Source organism: Tigriopus californicus, chromosome 8 (genome assembly GCF_007210705.1).
Source record: "Tigriopus californicus strain San Diego chromosome 8, Tcal_SD_v2.1, whole genome shotgun sequence".
In the NCBI taxonomy this organism is placed as follows: Eukaryota; Metazoa; Arthropoda; class Copepoda; order Harpacticoida; family Harpacticidae; genus Tigriopus; species Tigriopus californicus.
The window spans coordinates 5,289,728-5,306,531 of NC_081447.1; the positions used below are offsets into that span (position 1 = coordinate 5,289,728).

Here is a 16,804-nt window from a genome sequence, read left to right on the forward strand (position 1 = left end):
TTTTGAATTGCTTCTCATTAGGGTTTAAATCATTGAATGATCTGGAGTTCTTGGGGAAGTACCGATTTAAGTATTAAGCGAACTTGTATCAGGTAGTGACTAAAATACTTTAGTCTCTAGTACCAGGTATGGCTCTGTAGAAGAGGAGTACGAGCATGAAAGTGACCTCAGACGGGTGCTGCCTTCAAGATGCAAGAAACCGTTGTCTGTTACAAATGAGCCTGTAGCAGTTTTAGGTGGCTCTTTTCCTGCCACCGCCGCCGACGGTTTCTTGGATCTTGGAGGCTACTCCCGTCAAAGGTCGCTTTTCATGCTGGTACTCTTTTACTAGAGAGCCCTAGTACCTGGTAGACCGGCCATAGCAATTCAGAGTTAGGGGTACCAATCAAGTCAAAACACTTTGTCCCAATTCAGCTTCTATGGTCAATTCTCTGCAGAGGCTTAGTGTGTAAAGTGCATTTTGAGAGCAACTTCAAATCCTTCAGGCTCCTGAAAATTCAGTCTACAACTCAAGATTGATTTTCAATTGAGTAAATACCGCTAAATAATGTTTTTGACTTGAATTGAAATTTACTAACTGCCGTAACAAGAAATTAACATTTGGACAGTATAAACTAGGTATTTACAGATTAACGTTTTTAAAACAAATTTCCTTGAACTTTTATAGACAGATCAGCTGATGGAGCTGGTGTAGACGAGGAGTCCAAGAGGCAGCACGAACAAGGCAAGAATCCTCTCCCTAGGTTTTGTTGGTTCAAACCCAAGTCTCCTTTGTGAGAAAGGTTAGGGACGAGAGTGGAACCAACGACCTCTCTCAAGCAAGGAAAGTCCTCTGATCACTACATACACCAAGTCTCCTCCAATTAAAAGATTACCTTCCCACACAACATTTGAGGGTATGATTGGAGTATTGCTCGCACTGCTTCTTAGGTGGGTGGACATGTAAGGCAATGCAAGGCTTTCTGGCAAAATAGCCAGAATTTCCTAGTAAAGATGTCATATATATAAATCATGGAAAAAATGTCAATGCCATAACTAGACCTTGCTAAAACCAAAAATGCTTTGTAACAATACCCTTTTTATAGACAAAGAATAACGTAATCCGAAGATTTAGCAGATATTAGGGAACAATTGTTATAATTTGATAGTTGCCACAGACAAAAACAGGGAGATAGCAAAAAGAGGCATCTAAAGGAAATTTTGTTTTATTTCTTGTTGATTGTTTGGACAACTCAAGCACTCCCGAAGGTGCATAAAGAGTATTTGTCTTTTCATATGTTAAATAAAATGAAAACGAACAGTTGGCATTGCTGAATAAGATAAAACAGGGAAAAGGAGAAACAAGGGACCAGAAATCATGATTAATATCCAGTACAATCGGTACTTCAGGTACTTCGGAACATCCAGAGATTCGAGCTTCTTCTTGAAAAGCTGGGCACCAAGTCCTAATCATCGTCCGAACCAATGGTTTCCTCAAGTGCGTGAGTCTCCTAAGTGACCTTATTTGTGGCTCCGGCTCCCCCCTCAACCGGTCCAGCCTGGCGCTCAGCCCAGGAGCAATCCTGATCACTCTAAGAGCCGAAAGCGAAACATGGTGGCGAGATCACACTTTAACCGTCGGATCTCTATTGTTTCGGTTTCCAAGAGCCCCAATCGTTCTTCAAATTCAAAATATTGCAGATCCATCAAGATTGTTAAGGCAATAAGAAGAGAATAGTCCATTTTGTAACATATTTGTCAAGTTTTAAAAAGCCTTAATGTTAGACTTCCAGAATATACCAGAAAACATGACAGATTAGAACAACATGCCAATTTTGGCCTCTTTGCATGCCAGAGGGGTGTGCCAGATGTCCACTTTTTGGCATGCAAATATGCCACCTGGCAGCACTGAACTTCATTATGTCAAACATTGAGGTATATCACGGACCTCTAGAGATGTGGAAAAATCATAATTATTCACTTTATTCAAAATACGGACATTTTAGAATTTTCAAGCATTTCAAAACTGTACAGCAGGTGGCAAGAATTTCCAAATCGTTTCATGCGCGATCGAAGAATAGCCAATTTAGGTCACTGTCGCTATTGCAACTAATGGCTCCAATCAACCTCTCCAGATGGAACTAGATTCTAAAGTCCGACACCTTCAGATGAAGCGAGCAAGATGGATAATAGTTTTCGGCTTAAAAATCCTTGAGACTTTCTTTGCATCATTGCTGAACCATTTTCGTCGGATGACTTGGAGTTCTGTCTTGCTGAAAGCAATACTTAGCCTCCCATTCCTGTCCTTTGATCCATGGTAGCACATGGTCATCCACCATTTGCTTGAAGGCATCCTAACTCATTTTGACACAATCAGATGTGTAGGTGTTGGCAGTGTTCAGGACTCATGTCGAGTTTTGATAAGTAGAGTCATATGGGACCGACCTATTGCCATTTCATATTAATGACGCATTCGTATACGTATGGTAAAATGATTTTGGGTGCTAAAACCTAGTAATTAACAATGTTCCTTTTTTCACTTTTGTCTTGGTGTCCGCCAAATTTGGATCCGTCTCGTGAGTTAATTCCTGTCCACAACATGTCGCTCTTTTGCCTTTGAATCACTATTTTTTTTGATTGAAATGTCTCAAATATTCATTGCTTAAATCCAATCTGATGTCTGTGGACGACTTCAATGGTAAAAGTCTTCGATCCACTTGATGCTCTCTTCAATTACCTTTCTTGAACAATTCCCGTTGGAATGTCAAGGTTGTTGGAACATTAACGGAACACTTGACACTATTCACCCAACTCCTCATTTATGTAAGGCAAAATAAAATACGGAACTTGTACTCGTGTACAAAATTATATCTTTTTGCAAATACATGATCATGCTACCCTTCTTCCATTCTTTCTTATTGGTACAGTACGATGTACCTTTCCCTACTGTTTCAAATATGTACGATTCCATTGCAAATTTCGTCTTTCATATCTATAATGCAATTGTTTGGTATGTTTTGCCCGTCTTTAAGTGCGAAAGTATGATTGCCTGGACGAAAGTATTAATCAACTTGATGTAAAAATTCAGAAAATGTTTTGACACCATTGGCCATATTTATCTTAAAGGCGAATATATTTCCCACGTTATTAATACTTGACCAAGCGAATAATTCAAATTATCATTGCTTCTGTGTTTTGTTTTCCACTTTCTTCTAAACCTACCTTGAAATTCGTTCTGACCCGGGTTGACTGACTGCAGTTGATTTGAATGGAATACTTCCCCGCTTTTGGTTACCCAACCTCACCATCGCCACCCCAACAAAATCTCCAGCCAGGTTTGGAATGGTGTGTTGCCTCGTCTCACGTTCAAAGTATCGCTTTCCTTATCAACCTGGGGCCTCTGACTGTGATCTTCTTTGTTCCTTTCCCTTTGCTTTGAAAGAAGGCACAATGCACTGCCTTCTGACTTTCGGCAACCCCAAAAAGAGGAGTTAGTGCGTTGAAGTAGGGTATGCGAATCGACTGTTAGACAGTCCGAAAATCGAGTTATGGGTTCATGAGAAACTATTTACACTTGGAATTTCAAACAAGAGACTCTAAATCATTCGAAGGCGAGGAAGGAATAACACCGAAGCGAGTCAATGTCACATTTAATGATTCCTTTCTTTCGTCTTTCCTAATGGCCGCCAATGGCACTTCTCGAACGGGCTCGTGCCGGTCGGTAGACTATAAAAGTGGAACTGGACTCAATAAATACCGCATGAACATTAATCAAAATGTCTTTGGTTGCACAATTTACTTCAATGTGGCGAGGCTTGTTGACAAATAGCACGAAGCATGGCGAAGAAGCACCCCGAAATCGGCGTTTGACCCAGAAGGACTTATTCCCAAGTGAGTCTTTGGCCAAAGTTAGTCGGTGAGGGAGACAAGATGCTTCATCAGGCGGGGGTTTTGATTCGAGCTAATGAGGTACCTTTTAGATTCGACAATGCCGACCCCGCTTGTCCAGTAGTGCTCGTTCTGTACCAATGTAATATGTAAAAACAATGTAATATGTAAAAACATGATTTCGGGTCTGCCTTAGAAATAGTTTTTTTTGAGAAGTGGTTAACAACTCCATCCTTCCCCAGGGTGTTGTTCGGGTGACTAGAGACTTGATAAATTTATTACATGTCCATGTCTCACTCTAATCCTGCTTTCAAAAGGCAAATCTTGGCGAGGCCACCCACGTCGACCTCGATGGTGAAGCGAGTCAGTCAAAGAAGTCAGCCAGCAGCCTTTGAAGCGGTAGTCGCTGAACTGCTGATGATGACGACTGTCAGTCCACCAACTGACAGGCCTGAGTAGGTGATGGAAATCATCAGTAAAATTTGCACCACAAAGAGCTCCCCCTACCTTGTTTCTGGGCTTCTTGGCTCGATCTTGCCATCCCACTATCCATCCATGCTTCCTCCATCTACTTACTGGTCTCTCTATCTTTCTCTCTGACTGCTGCTTACCGAGTTGAACGTTCATTTTTACGAGTGCCCTCCTTGGCAAAGCATCCAACATCCAACGAGCTCGTCAAATAGATTGTTGTCTTGTTAACTTTACGCGTCGCTTTCGTTCATCCAGGTTCGAACCTCCCTTGATTTTTCATCTCCTACGGATTGTCGACAGGCCGCCACCCCCGTCACGATCGCCACCATTCGCGGGCGAAATCCCCCGTCCGTCTCTTTTTCCCGTTTCAAATTCTCCAGTTGAACGGCCGCCGTTTCCTCCGCTTATGCGAGACTCCTCCCCGCATTCAGCGGCGGAGCTGTGCGCAAAAGGGAGGAGCTCTCAACGGAGACTTGGGTGGCAGATCTTGAGCGCCTTCGAGGCTGGGCATGGCGCTGGCTCACGCTTACACGAGCAACCTCCCTGAAGGCTCTTGGAGTTCAAGCAAGCGGCTAGGTGCTTCCTGGCTTGGTGGCTGGGTGGATGGCTGGCTAGCTAGTGGGGCGAGTGATGGCTGCGGTTTTGTTGAGTCTGGCAAGTCAGCACCTCATCCTTTCTTCTCGTTCTTCAGTTTGCTGAGACTCACTTCAACGGATTATCATGAGTTAAGTGCTCCATGCAAGCCAGCTACAGTCGGTGTGTGTGCGTTGGTAAGAGAGTGAGTGAAATGAGATGAGGAGGCCTCCTCATCAGTGATTGGAAAAACATTCAGGCATCATAACAGAGTGAAGGACAGCAACAACAATGATATCCCCCAGTCTGTCCTCGACCCCGACCATGATCAGGCCAATCGTGCTGACCTCAAACTCTTCGTCCACTCCGTTAATTAGGGCCTCGTCACCGCCGCCTCCAGCCGTTCATCACGGACATTCAGATCAGGCCAAGGTGCTCAAAATGACAAATTTCTCAATAGCTGCCATTATGAATAATAGCTCAAGAGACGATCCAAATGTGCGAAGGAAGTCTCTATTCGAACGGCCCGCCCCAGCATCCAAACTAGACCAATTCAATCCAATGTGTAAGTACTAAAACAACTCAAGCACCCTTCATAACAAATGAAATCTTAGAGCCCGACGACCATTTTTCTTTCAAAATTTGTCCAATTCCATTTATTGTAAATATTTTTCATTCGGCTGTAGCGCAATTCTCCCATGAATCCATGAAGGGAGTTCAAGATAGAATCACCCTTCAGCAATTGCATCGACAGCAATTGGAACGCCTCACGGCTCCAACCCCCAACCCGCGTCGCTCTTCAGCTCCAGTCTCTCCTCCGCCCAAAGCTGAGGTTGACAAAGTTGAGCCCGACGAAGAGGTCGATGTGGAGCAATGTAGCGATTCTGAGGATATCCCCGACAAGTCGAAAGATTGTCCGAGCCAAGAGGGGGAAAGCAAAGCGAATGACGATAACGGCCCTCCCACCAGCAACGGCACGCCCAACAAAAAGAAGAAGGAGAAAGTGCGCTATCTCAAGCCTAAATGCAACTCTGAAGAACTTATGTACGCGGATTGCTTCTTGGAAACCAAAGAATTGTGGGACAAATTCAATGAACTTGGAACTGAAATGATTATCACTAAAACGGGAAGGTAAGTGGAACAACTTTAAGATCGTCATGTGCCGTCGATCCCAATTTTTGGGGAATGCATAAGAAGGATTTTTTTTAAACCAAAAAACAACGGATGTATTGCCTTGCCAGCCCCAAATAGGTCAAACGCTAACAAAATGTCCTTATTATTTCGTGATATTTTTTGCCATGCCGAAAAGTCCAGACGAATTAATTGGCAAGTAAGTAATTGCAAGGTGGCACAAAGTCCCACGAATGCAAAATGCATCAATACAAATGGACTTATAGATCAAATCAGCATAATATCCACAAGCCTAGGTTTAAACATACCTATAACAACTGCCAGAATCTACGGAGCTCATGTTCAATAGTAAGGTCTCCAAATCGCTAATGACAGAATAATGAGAACTTGGCGAGCGGACGCTTTAATCGTGATTTGGCTTTACCCGTGATGAGCATACAAATCGCACAGTTTTGTGCCACTTCCAGTCCCTCGTCCAGCCTCAAGTCCCTACGTTCTCTGACGAGCCTGACGATGGAGCACCTTGTTCAGCAACATGGATGATACGAGATTGTTCGGTCGACGAGCGGGGTGTTCGTTTGGAAAGGGGTTCATTTCTCAAGTATCACGCAATGCTCAGGAAATCTAAACACGCCAAGTTAATCTCCGTTCTAATAAAGTACCACTTCCCCCACCACTTGTTGTAGTGTTGTGGAACATATATTAACAGTTCCTTCGACGAGCAAACACTCATGAAAGGGGCTGCCAACCACCCTGTTGTGCAATTTGTCGAAGAAATTATGAGAACTGTTTCTACACAGATCGTGAAAAGTGCAACTAGTAAGAGGGTAGAACCGCTAGTCATTCTTAAATGTCAAGCTTGGATGAATTGCAACCGACAAGTGTTCCTCATTTCGCCACATGACGATGATGATAATGATGATGGTAGTGGGTAGTTATGGTAATAATAATAGTGATTGCATGCAATATGAATGGTAATGGACCTGCCGCAGTCGCTAGGCTCCCGTCTCTGCCCAAAAGAGCGAACTCCAGCTCGAAATGCAGTTGTTCAAAGGCATCATGGTTGACGGGTTGAATGCAGGATGATGAATTCTAATTTCCGAAATTGCTCTTTCTAACATGAACGGAAAAGGTGGAAGGAAGGAATGATTCTATTTCTGGCTGGCCATCATGTCTTCTTCGTTGTCGGCCAATTTTCTACCTTGCACGCTATTAACGTTGGTTTCAAGCCACAATCCATCCATCCATCCATCCATCTATCCATCTATCCATTTCTTGGTCGATTATTACCACTTTGATGATGCCTCATGTTGATTTGGCCTGACACTCATTTTTGAAAGGGGTCAATGGGTTGATAGCCTGGAATGTCCAAGGGAGGAAGCTCAAACTTTACCCTCAAGGTAAACTTATGCTCAAAGTTATTACTCTACCCAGCCACGACAGATTCGAAATTGTGTATTGTAGAAGGAGAAACGCTTTTCACACGCTAGAGGGTGCTGTTCGACTAGCAGTTAAATTTTTACTCAAGCCGGTACATTATATGCGTACACTTGTGATCATTTTAAAGTAACGCCAGCCCATAGATTTGATTCAAAACTATTTTTGTCAACTCTGCTTTTGTTTCGGAGTTCTTCTCACTGTCACACAAATTTACGGCAAATTTCTCAACCTAAGCTCTTCAAACTTAGGACTACTTATCTCTACCAAACTCATATAGTTTAAAACGACAAATCTTTAGTGCATTTCAATTCTATGGATATTTTCGATTTAATAGAATAATAGCTTATACTTTGACTACTGAATAGTTGTCACACGCTTTCATTTTTTTGAAGATAGATTAAGCAAATGATCCATTTGTGAATGCATTTTCTTTCAATTTTTTGATTTGTTCATATTGAACTGCATGCCTTACTCGAAGTCGAAAATGAAATCTGAAACCCACCCAGACATCCTCCTGTAGGGAACATGTCAATACTCTCAATGTTGTCGTGCGTTTCTTCCCGTGATGGTGGATTGGAACCACAACAGAAGGTCAGTTGAAGATATCTTAGAGGTGATCTACTATCTATTTCTCGGGATCTGTAGATCTTGGCAAGCATATACCACCACACAGTGGTATCCTCAGAGGTCAGTCTGCCCGGGTTTTACCACAAGGCGTCAACGAGCGAGCACGAGCACGCGCGGTCACATCCATTAACATGAAACCAAACACCAACTTCCAAGAGTTTTGTTCCAAGCTTCTTCTTGGCTCTGTCTGACTTTGGTGCCTGTGAGGGAGGATAGATGGATGTGTTGGATATGTCCTCCACTTTATCATGCCAAGACAATTCGGACCTTAAGCACTGGGTTATGACAAAAGCTTGGTCAAGGGGCGGTCTGATGCCTGATTCCACTCATAATCAAAACGACATCAGCTCTCACAGAAGTTTGACCAGACCCAGGTCTCGACTAGCATAAACTACCCTAGGCTATTGAGTCAGGTGGTCATTGGATCAGGCGGCCAATAGCTTCTTCCTCCCTGAACTTGTAGCCAACTAGTTGGATGGTGTAGGCTTCCGAAAGAATTAAAGTGAAAGAGGGGAACTGGGGGGACTGAAAACTGACGTTTGACCACTCGACGCTTCACTCACTGCGAACAAAGCGTGGAATCGGGAAATCGAGAAATCCATAGGGACAAAAGTTGATTTTGTTGAGTGGGACTATGAAGGAATGGAAGCAGGAATGAGGGAGGAGAGAGGTGGTGGGATATTTTGTTGTAAGCGAGGTCATCGGGTTAATAACACATTAGGTTAAGACATTCAGGAGAAATTAGGCTTTCTCTCAGGCTCCGATTTCAACATTTTCAATATCTTCAGGGCACGAAAGTAGTCCAGTTGGCACCGAATATCATGGGACCGCATTCTCGTAGTTTGTTGTGAGTATATACGTACCGAATACCCAATAGGAAATACTAGTGGAAGCTAGTTTATCCCTCTCGCTCTTCGAATCGATCCCTCAACAATATGGTCTCACCACCATGCGCATGACATATGACCAAATCCGTCAAAGACACCGCTAGTTAAGTTTGGATCCAAGCCTTTTTTTTGTGCTCACCACGATCACCGGCACCACCCTTACTTACTATTATAGCTTCCACTCGAACCACTTTTCCCCCTACAGATGGGGTGTGAGTAAACTGCACAGTGTATGTGTATGTATACAGCCTATTCCTTGATTGCAGTCATTCATATACTTCGAGAGAGCTCGTTGACATTCAGTAGTTGACTGGATAGCCCTTGTATGTACATGTACCCTATAGTACGGTAGAAAGTGTGGAATATTGGGGAGATGCTGGGTTGGCTGGTTGGCATGTTTGGTTATCCGGCTCCAGCACCTCAGTCACTACTGTCATCATGGAGATGCTTGGCAACTTTTTATTTTCGGATTCAGCAGCTGAAAATTAACAGCTCGGAACGAGACTCTGAAGACTGACTGGTCGTTGGCTGGTTTACTAAACAGAAACAGCGGTCTGATCCGAGTTGGTGATTGCTCAGGTCTCATTGGACTCGGGGACTCAAGTGACAGCCCAAGCAGCTGGATTTCGATTTGATGACGTTGGATACAAGGGGTAGGAGGAGGAGGAGGAGGATCGGAGGATGTTGGCGAATGATGCTGAAACCATCATCTCCTGTGTCCCACCACTCATGGTTTGTTGGGAGTGTGAAGAGTTTAATGACAAGTTCCGATGAGGGCGACATCATCCTGAGACAACTCCGAGACGTAGTTTACACTTATAGGACGGCCTTCTTGGGTAACATTCAATGTTGATATAATAACAATATTTTAATGCCCATACGTACATATATCTTATTTATACAAAAGTAAGAGAAGTAAGGCTTTACTTTTGGCCCTGTGAGTAATTTACAAGCGTAGAATGCGCCTCTGGCATGGTGTTGTGGTACCACCATGATTTTTGACGACATCCCAAGTGAGCTGACAAATGCCTCGTTAGAGACTCTTTGTTCAATCATCACTTTCCCGCAGAGATATCGACAAGCATGGAGTTAGTTAGACCCTCATGAGACCTGCTGCTCTGAGCTCGAGCGATGCTCATTCCACCCCAACAACGGAGACCCAAAGAGTACCCAGAAATGCCAGAAATAACTACTGACCCTGGGTTGTCCATGGATATTCAATTAATGTGGTAAAGCTTTGGGTCGATACTAGCGTATGAATACTATAGTATGAAGAGTTGCAACATGAGGTTGATGGTTTTCTCGATTGAAGCTAAGGGTGGGTACAGATCAGAGTGATGGTGCACTTATGTGTGTTTAACGTTCACCTTTTGTCACGCATTCCAATCGAATCGTTTCGGTCAGGTCAAAAGAAGATGATTAACCCGGCGTTTCAGGCCTCCCTTCATCCACTCGGGGTGAACCTCACATGATTTCGTTCGAGAACAGGGGTGTGATCCGAAGTGATCAGAACCTCCGTTTTCCCAAGGATCGAGGTCATGAGTGATTGAAAATTGGCCGTCACAAATGACTACCAACTACCAACTACCGAGATCTGAGCTTCTCTGGCCAGAGTATCGCTTTGGAAGTCGATCAACCTTCAGTATGAAATATAAATCCATGGGCAAGTGAGAAAAGGCGCGTCTCGCAAAGATACAGAATGGGTGCGTGCATGCTCACCCCGACTAGCCCCATAAGCATAGGTTATGATTGCCTTTGGCTTGGTGATCCTGTCGAAGAGAGCTGAAAATTGAAATTGAACCATAGCCTCGGCCTTAACAGGTTGGCTCAAAAGAACTGACTGGTGCACTGATATTATGCGAATGTCTCAATATTGTGACAGGAGGCGTGGGTGTTCCTGAAGATTAATTTCTCGAGCCAACCGCTGATTTTAGACTCGGGAGCCAATGACAACATTCTATTGAGGTGGTTGACTCACTTGGGGGAGATGTCTTGATAAAAATGGCCCCCCTTTTTGGGTTTGGACCACCCGGTTGATTGGTTGACTGTCTTGAAGGTGGAGAAGAGAGTGAGAGAGGAAAGCTCCCTGATTGGCGGGGAGTGATAATCAGCAAGGAACTAGATCATCTATCACCCTTCCTGACTTATTGTAACAACAATCAATTACCCAACTACCTGAACTCACATCGTGCTGTAGTAGTACGGTAGGGTATGTGGGAGGAAAAAGAGAGACAGATTCTCAAAAAGAGGAGCCGTAGCCCGCATTGCCAAGGGAACCAAGGGGATCAACCCTCAATGTTCAACCCTCAATTTCACAAAGCCTCTTTCTGCCCCTTTCTCTCAGCTCTCTCTCTCTCTCTTTCTCTTCCTTTCTCCCTCTTCTCAGTTCAAAAGCGTCTGGGTGTGATCAATACACATACCAAGGTACACAGGACCATCAGGGAACAATCGACTCAAAGTGTGTGTCTCCCCTTTTCCTTGCAGACGAATGTTCCCAACCGTGCGGTGTAGCTTTCAGAATCTGGTTCCTCACCAAAAGTACTGGGTGGTATTGGACATTGTACCGTGTGATAACAAGAGATATCGCTATGCGTACCACCGCTCCTCGTGGTTGGTGGCCGGCAAGGCAGACCCGCCCCCGCCCCATCGCCTCTACACCCATCCAGATGCGCCTTTCACCGGCGAGCAACTGAGAAAGCAAGTGGTGTCCTTTGAAAAAGTCAAGCTCACCAATAATGAAATGGACAAGAACGGGCAGGTATGTTCCACTACTCCCATTGGAGCATAACACCAAGCTCTTTGTCAAAATCTCCCCCTTGAGCGCTCCTATCAAACGCTTTCTTCACCCTTTGCTCCTAGATCAAATTAATTGAAGGACTGGGCATTTGGCGCAAGATTTTACATCATCTTTTAAGGGCATGGAACCAGTCAGAAAGGACTTTGAAAGCATCCCAATTACTCTGGGAAGGTAACGCCCTCGCATGATTTTGACGGAACAAGAAGCACTCATCATCGTCTTAAGAGCCGTTGCCCTGATTAATTCTCGGGATTGAATTTCACCTCGTTCCACTTGGTGCTGATATATGTACAATTTTAGCGCTATAGCCCTCCGGGTGGTCCCCATTCGGCGCTTCTACTAGTTTAGCCCTAGCACACCAGTAGGTAGTGGTACAGTAGTTGCTCTTGTAACACCCTCACAACTCACAAGACTGCTCTACTCTGCTCTATACATACTGTGCAGGGCTGTCCGTAGTTCCTTGAAACTCGTCCAATCCGGGCCAGAAGTAACGACGCTTGTCTAGCCAACCAGGCTTCTCGGATGTCATCTTAGGGGTGAAAGATTCCGCAAATTCCTCAGAAAATATGACTCTCCAGACCCACCAGGAGCAACGAGGAAATTGTACTAATATTCGGTACTTGCGGTGGTAGTAGTGGTGGTGGTAATAATAATAATCATAATTGGGAATGAACTGGGAGATGCTACCTCATCCATCCATCCGTCCATTCGTCCCTGCACAGATGCTGTATGCTAGTACCCAAGGCAGTGTTTCCAATTCATGTCATGTTCATTTATCTTTCGGTGGAGATGAGTGATGAAGTTAGGAAGGTTTGGAGAAGTGAGAGAAGCGCTTTTTTGAGAGCCTGCATCATTCAAATTACACTTTCCACGGTGGTCAAGCCAATAATTATCGACACAACGAGCCATCTCACGTTGTTACATTCCTCAAGGGAAAAAATCGGCGGCGTTGGGCTTCTCTTTCTCCTTGTCGTTGTCGTTTGAAATCTCATTTTTGCCTGGATTCATCCTATGCATCGGCTCGCAACTCAGCCCACGTGGTGTCGCTGGAGCTCACCACAAGCTGAGAAGGTGACAGAATAATTATCTTTTTGCCTCGCCAATGACACTTTGTCGAGTTTTTGGCAGTCCGAGAAACCTGGCCACTTTTGTGGGCGAACGGAGTGGGTTCAAGTTACTGGGTTGAACAACTATGATTGTTCTGCATTGGGAAGACACTCGCCCCGAGTTCAGTTGAGAGCTGTCTTTTCTGTTGCCCTGATGATGACGACGGCATTTGCTCGAGGCAACTTTTGAACAACTCATCGGCCTCTAAGACAAATTTCAATGAGAACTTGAAATATGAGCTCGGACACTCAGAGAAACTTCATTAACTTCTAATCCGAACTTGCTACCTGGATGAAGTGAAACGGCAAAAAGTCCACGATGATAAAGTTGGCAAAGAAGGTAAAAGAAATCCGCGGGGAGATGAAGAAGAAGAAGAACAGTCGGTCTGGATTGGATGGCGGGGGCAAAAGTTTTCCCATGAGAAATTTGATCTCAATTAGTTTTGGTGGAACTAACAAGTTTCTTCCAATCTGTTCTTCCTCTTCGGCTTCTTCGAGGTCTTCGTGTTCTCCATCATCGTCATCTTGGGCTTGGCGACTTTGATTGCATTTTGATCGATGTCGCTCAGACCGAGCATGTTCACCCCAAAGACTCAAGCTTATCGAGTGTGGGTGGAAATAAATCCGGGTTAATTAACTCGATTCACACTCTTATCACAACCTATGCAGTAAGAAAGAACAGGTGCGTCCATATTCCCGAACTCTTGTTGCCTGATTCAGTTCGCATCTCGCTCGTTTCTCCTTTAAGTAACTATGAATTGGAGCAAACAGTTTCGATGCAACCGGGTGGCTTTGGAAAAACCATTCACTTTGCCCTTCAATGGTTCCTTTCAATCATGAGTGCCTGCCGTTGATCTGAAGCCATCAATAAAATCCTCAATTGTCTGCCTTGTCTAATGGGATTGTGGGGCTGTGAAGGAAAAGAAACATCTCTCAAGGAGAAACCAGAAGAAATGAGTCTTCAAATCCAGGTCCAATCAAAGAGATCGTAATTTGTTCGTTCCAGATCATCTTGAACTCAATGCATCGCTTCCAGCCGCGGATTTATCTAGTCACTCGCCACGATGGCGCAACCGGTCCCATTCAAGACATCGAGCGTGAAAAATATCGCTCATACATCTTCCCCGAGACGATCTTCACGGCCGTCACGGCCTACCAGAATCAGTTGGTAAGCATCCAAGTACCACCATTCCACCCAACAGTCATCAGCAATAGTGGCAGGGGTGGTAGCGAGTAGCGAGTAGCGACGTCCACTTAAACTTCGGGCGGCAGGCTAATCCTGTTGGTAGAGGGACTTGTTGATATTCTAGCTTGCATTGCTTTTATCTCAGCTTTGCGTCTTTGATGGGGTGACCGGGAGATTTTCAGCCAATTATGCACTAGGCCGCTTCACTCGACGGGTGATGTGATGTAAAACTTGAGATATCATTCGCACCCAAGGTTTTCAAGCTTACGGGAACATTCTACGATTTTGACCGGGCGTGGATTGGCTTTTAATGCTGGAACGATGACGGTTCATAACTCGACAGAACGGCAGGACAACCCTCGTCAGATGGTGTCGTTTTTAACATTTTCGGACTAAATCTAACTTACACTATGTAGCCTCAGTGTCACTTTGAAAGGAGGGTAGGTTGAGAGCCAATCAGATTAGTGGCCAGTTTGGAGCAAGCATGTGCGTTGATAACGTTCATATCTGGATCGTCTAAGCTCCTGAAAGACCAACCGACAAGGTTGTTGTTTGGTTGAGAATCGTTCATAAGGGCAAGGTCAAGACAGGAGGAGAGAAAAAGATGGTTTAAGAAGCCGACACATTAGTCATCTTCTCATCGAGCGATTGTCTTTCTCTAATTACAGATTACCAAGCTTAAGATCGACAGTAATCCATTTGCCAAGGGCTTCAGAGATTCTTCAAGGCTTAATGACTATGAAAGGTAAGTTGAAACCCACAGGGAAGACACACATACACGCATGCACACACGTACACACAAAGGTACCATGCACACCATACAACTACCTACCCTCCTCGACATACCACACTTGGTAACTCAATAATAAAAAACCAGGTTCGTTTATGAAAGTGCCGAATCTGAACTGGCAGGGCTCAAGTTACTGGAATTCCATTTGGAAACTATCTGCCCTGATAAAGAGACAGGATGATGATGATGATGATGATGATGATGATGATGATGATGATCATCATCATCATCGTCGTCGTCGTCGTCGTCGTCGTCTTCTCTTACTCTGTCCAATGAAATATGCTGAGGGGCATTTTGATGATTGGCCTTGTCATTTGTGTTCGCCCGTGCAGGACAGTTTAACCCGATTTGAGCAGAGATATCATAACCTTCTAAAATCACCACGAGAGCTTCACTTTTTTGCTCCCACCTCTCATATTAACTCACCACTGAGGGATCTGTCTGGGTTTATACACCATTCTACTACAGGAGTAGACAAGTCCAACGGGAGGGTACTGAACAGGGATACAACCGTGTTATGAGTACGTATTGTACCAAGTGAGTATTGGTGCTGAAGGTGACTGTACACAATGATAGTGTTGGAAGTTCAGGGAGGGTCTCACGACAATGCCTGATGCTTTTGGAGACGCCTCCTCGCTCTCTGATTGCCTGTCGCTAATGAGTGGTTTAGTTGAAAATTTTGACTTTTGTGAGGCTTCATATCATCTGGGATATGTGAGCTGAGTCCAAGCAATGATGATCGATGTGCTCCCCTTTATTATTTTCAGTGATTCTCCCTACCCAATGCCACCGGGAATGGATCCAACATTTCTTCTTCGGTCACCGCTTTTGTCAGACGCAGAGAATAACAACTTCATGGCCGTGGCGGCGGCTGAAAAGGCACGGGCCATGATGATGATGGGCGGAGGCCGACCGCCTCATCCCTCGCACCAACTCGGATTCTTTCCCGGAGCGGCCTTGGCCGCTGCGGCAGCCGCATCTCAAGGTGTTCTTCCGCCAACGTCTCTACCTCAAATCTACACCTTGGGGAACTCCAGGGAAAACCCGTCGCCGCTCAGCCTACCTCCGGGTCTTTTTCAATGGGGGCTCCAAAACCAACTTCTACAACATCAGCAGCAACAACAGCAGCAGCAACAATAACAAGGGTCCAGACAATTGCTTCCCACTCCACCCGGCATATCCCCACCTTCAGTGTCCATGAGTATGTCTCGATCGCCCAGGCAAGACCCATCGTCTCCCATGTCAGACTCTTGCTCAAGATTGGCCAACCCTCGCGCAATGTTTCCGGCCCTAAGCCCGGGAGGACCCAGTGGGGCCCCTCGTTTCTCGCCATATGTACTGCCTAAGCGTGGTTCACCTTCTCCGAGCTCCAAATCGGATCCTTCACCGCCAGCGTCAGATGGCGCCAACAGTCGTTCAGCTCGAACCCCCTCAGTGTCGCCGCCTCGAGCGTCTTAATATAGGCCATATTCCATCAATATTCCATGCATCGTGCTTAGATTGTTACACTTGAGCATTTGTCAGTGTCTTCTCTGCTTTAAGAATATAAAACTAGTTCATGATGTACAATCGCTACTGGCTGAGTCCTCGACAATCCACATAGAGTTCCGACTACGATATGTCGGCTTAGAAACGAAGGATTGTTTAGCTGACGAGGAATTCAGGTTGCACCCTGGACAACTCACTGCTTTTAAAGTCATCAATGTCTGGCAAGAATCCTTTGAAGTGTCACATAATATCCTTCATCAGAGCTTTGTAGTCTGACTTTCTGTTTGGGAGATACTCATCACGTCAAGGGCTTTGACATCGTTCTGGACTTTCAAAGTCCGAGAGATCGTAGCAATTTCAACTATTTTCTCTCTCTGGCTGACTGGCTCGTTTTTTTTGCTCCTCCATGTGTGTGTGTGCTCAGTGCTACTACAGCTCACT

At 44.9% G+C, this 16,804-nt stretch overlaps 1 protein-coding gene across 1 annotated transcript; it reads left to right on the forward strand.

Annotated features, from left to right (window-relative positions):
- Window positions 1–4,952: 4,952 nt before the first annotated feature.
- Window positions 4,953–16,444, forward strand: LOC131885522 (T-box protein 12-like). Its single transcript, XM_059233587.1, has 6 exons — window positions 4,953–5,476; window positions 5,598–6,042; window positions 11,481–11,754; window positions 13,906–14,067; window positions 14,754–14,830; window positions 15,643–16,444. The coding sequence occupies exons 1-6, from the start codon at window positions 5,203–5,205 to the stop codon at window positions 16,013–16,015; spliced, it is 1,605 nt and encodes a 534-aa protein (XP_059089570.1). The 5' UTR covers window positions 4,953–5,202; the 3' UTR covers window positions 16,016–16,444.
- The last annotated feature ends 360 nt before the right edge of the window (window positions 16,445–16,804 follow it).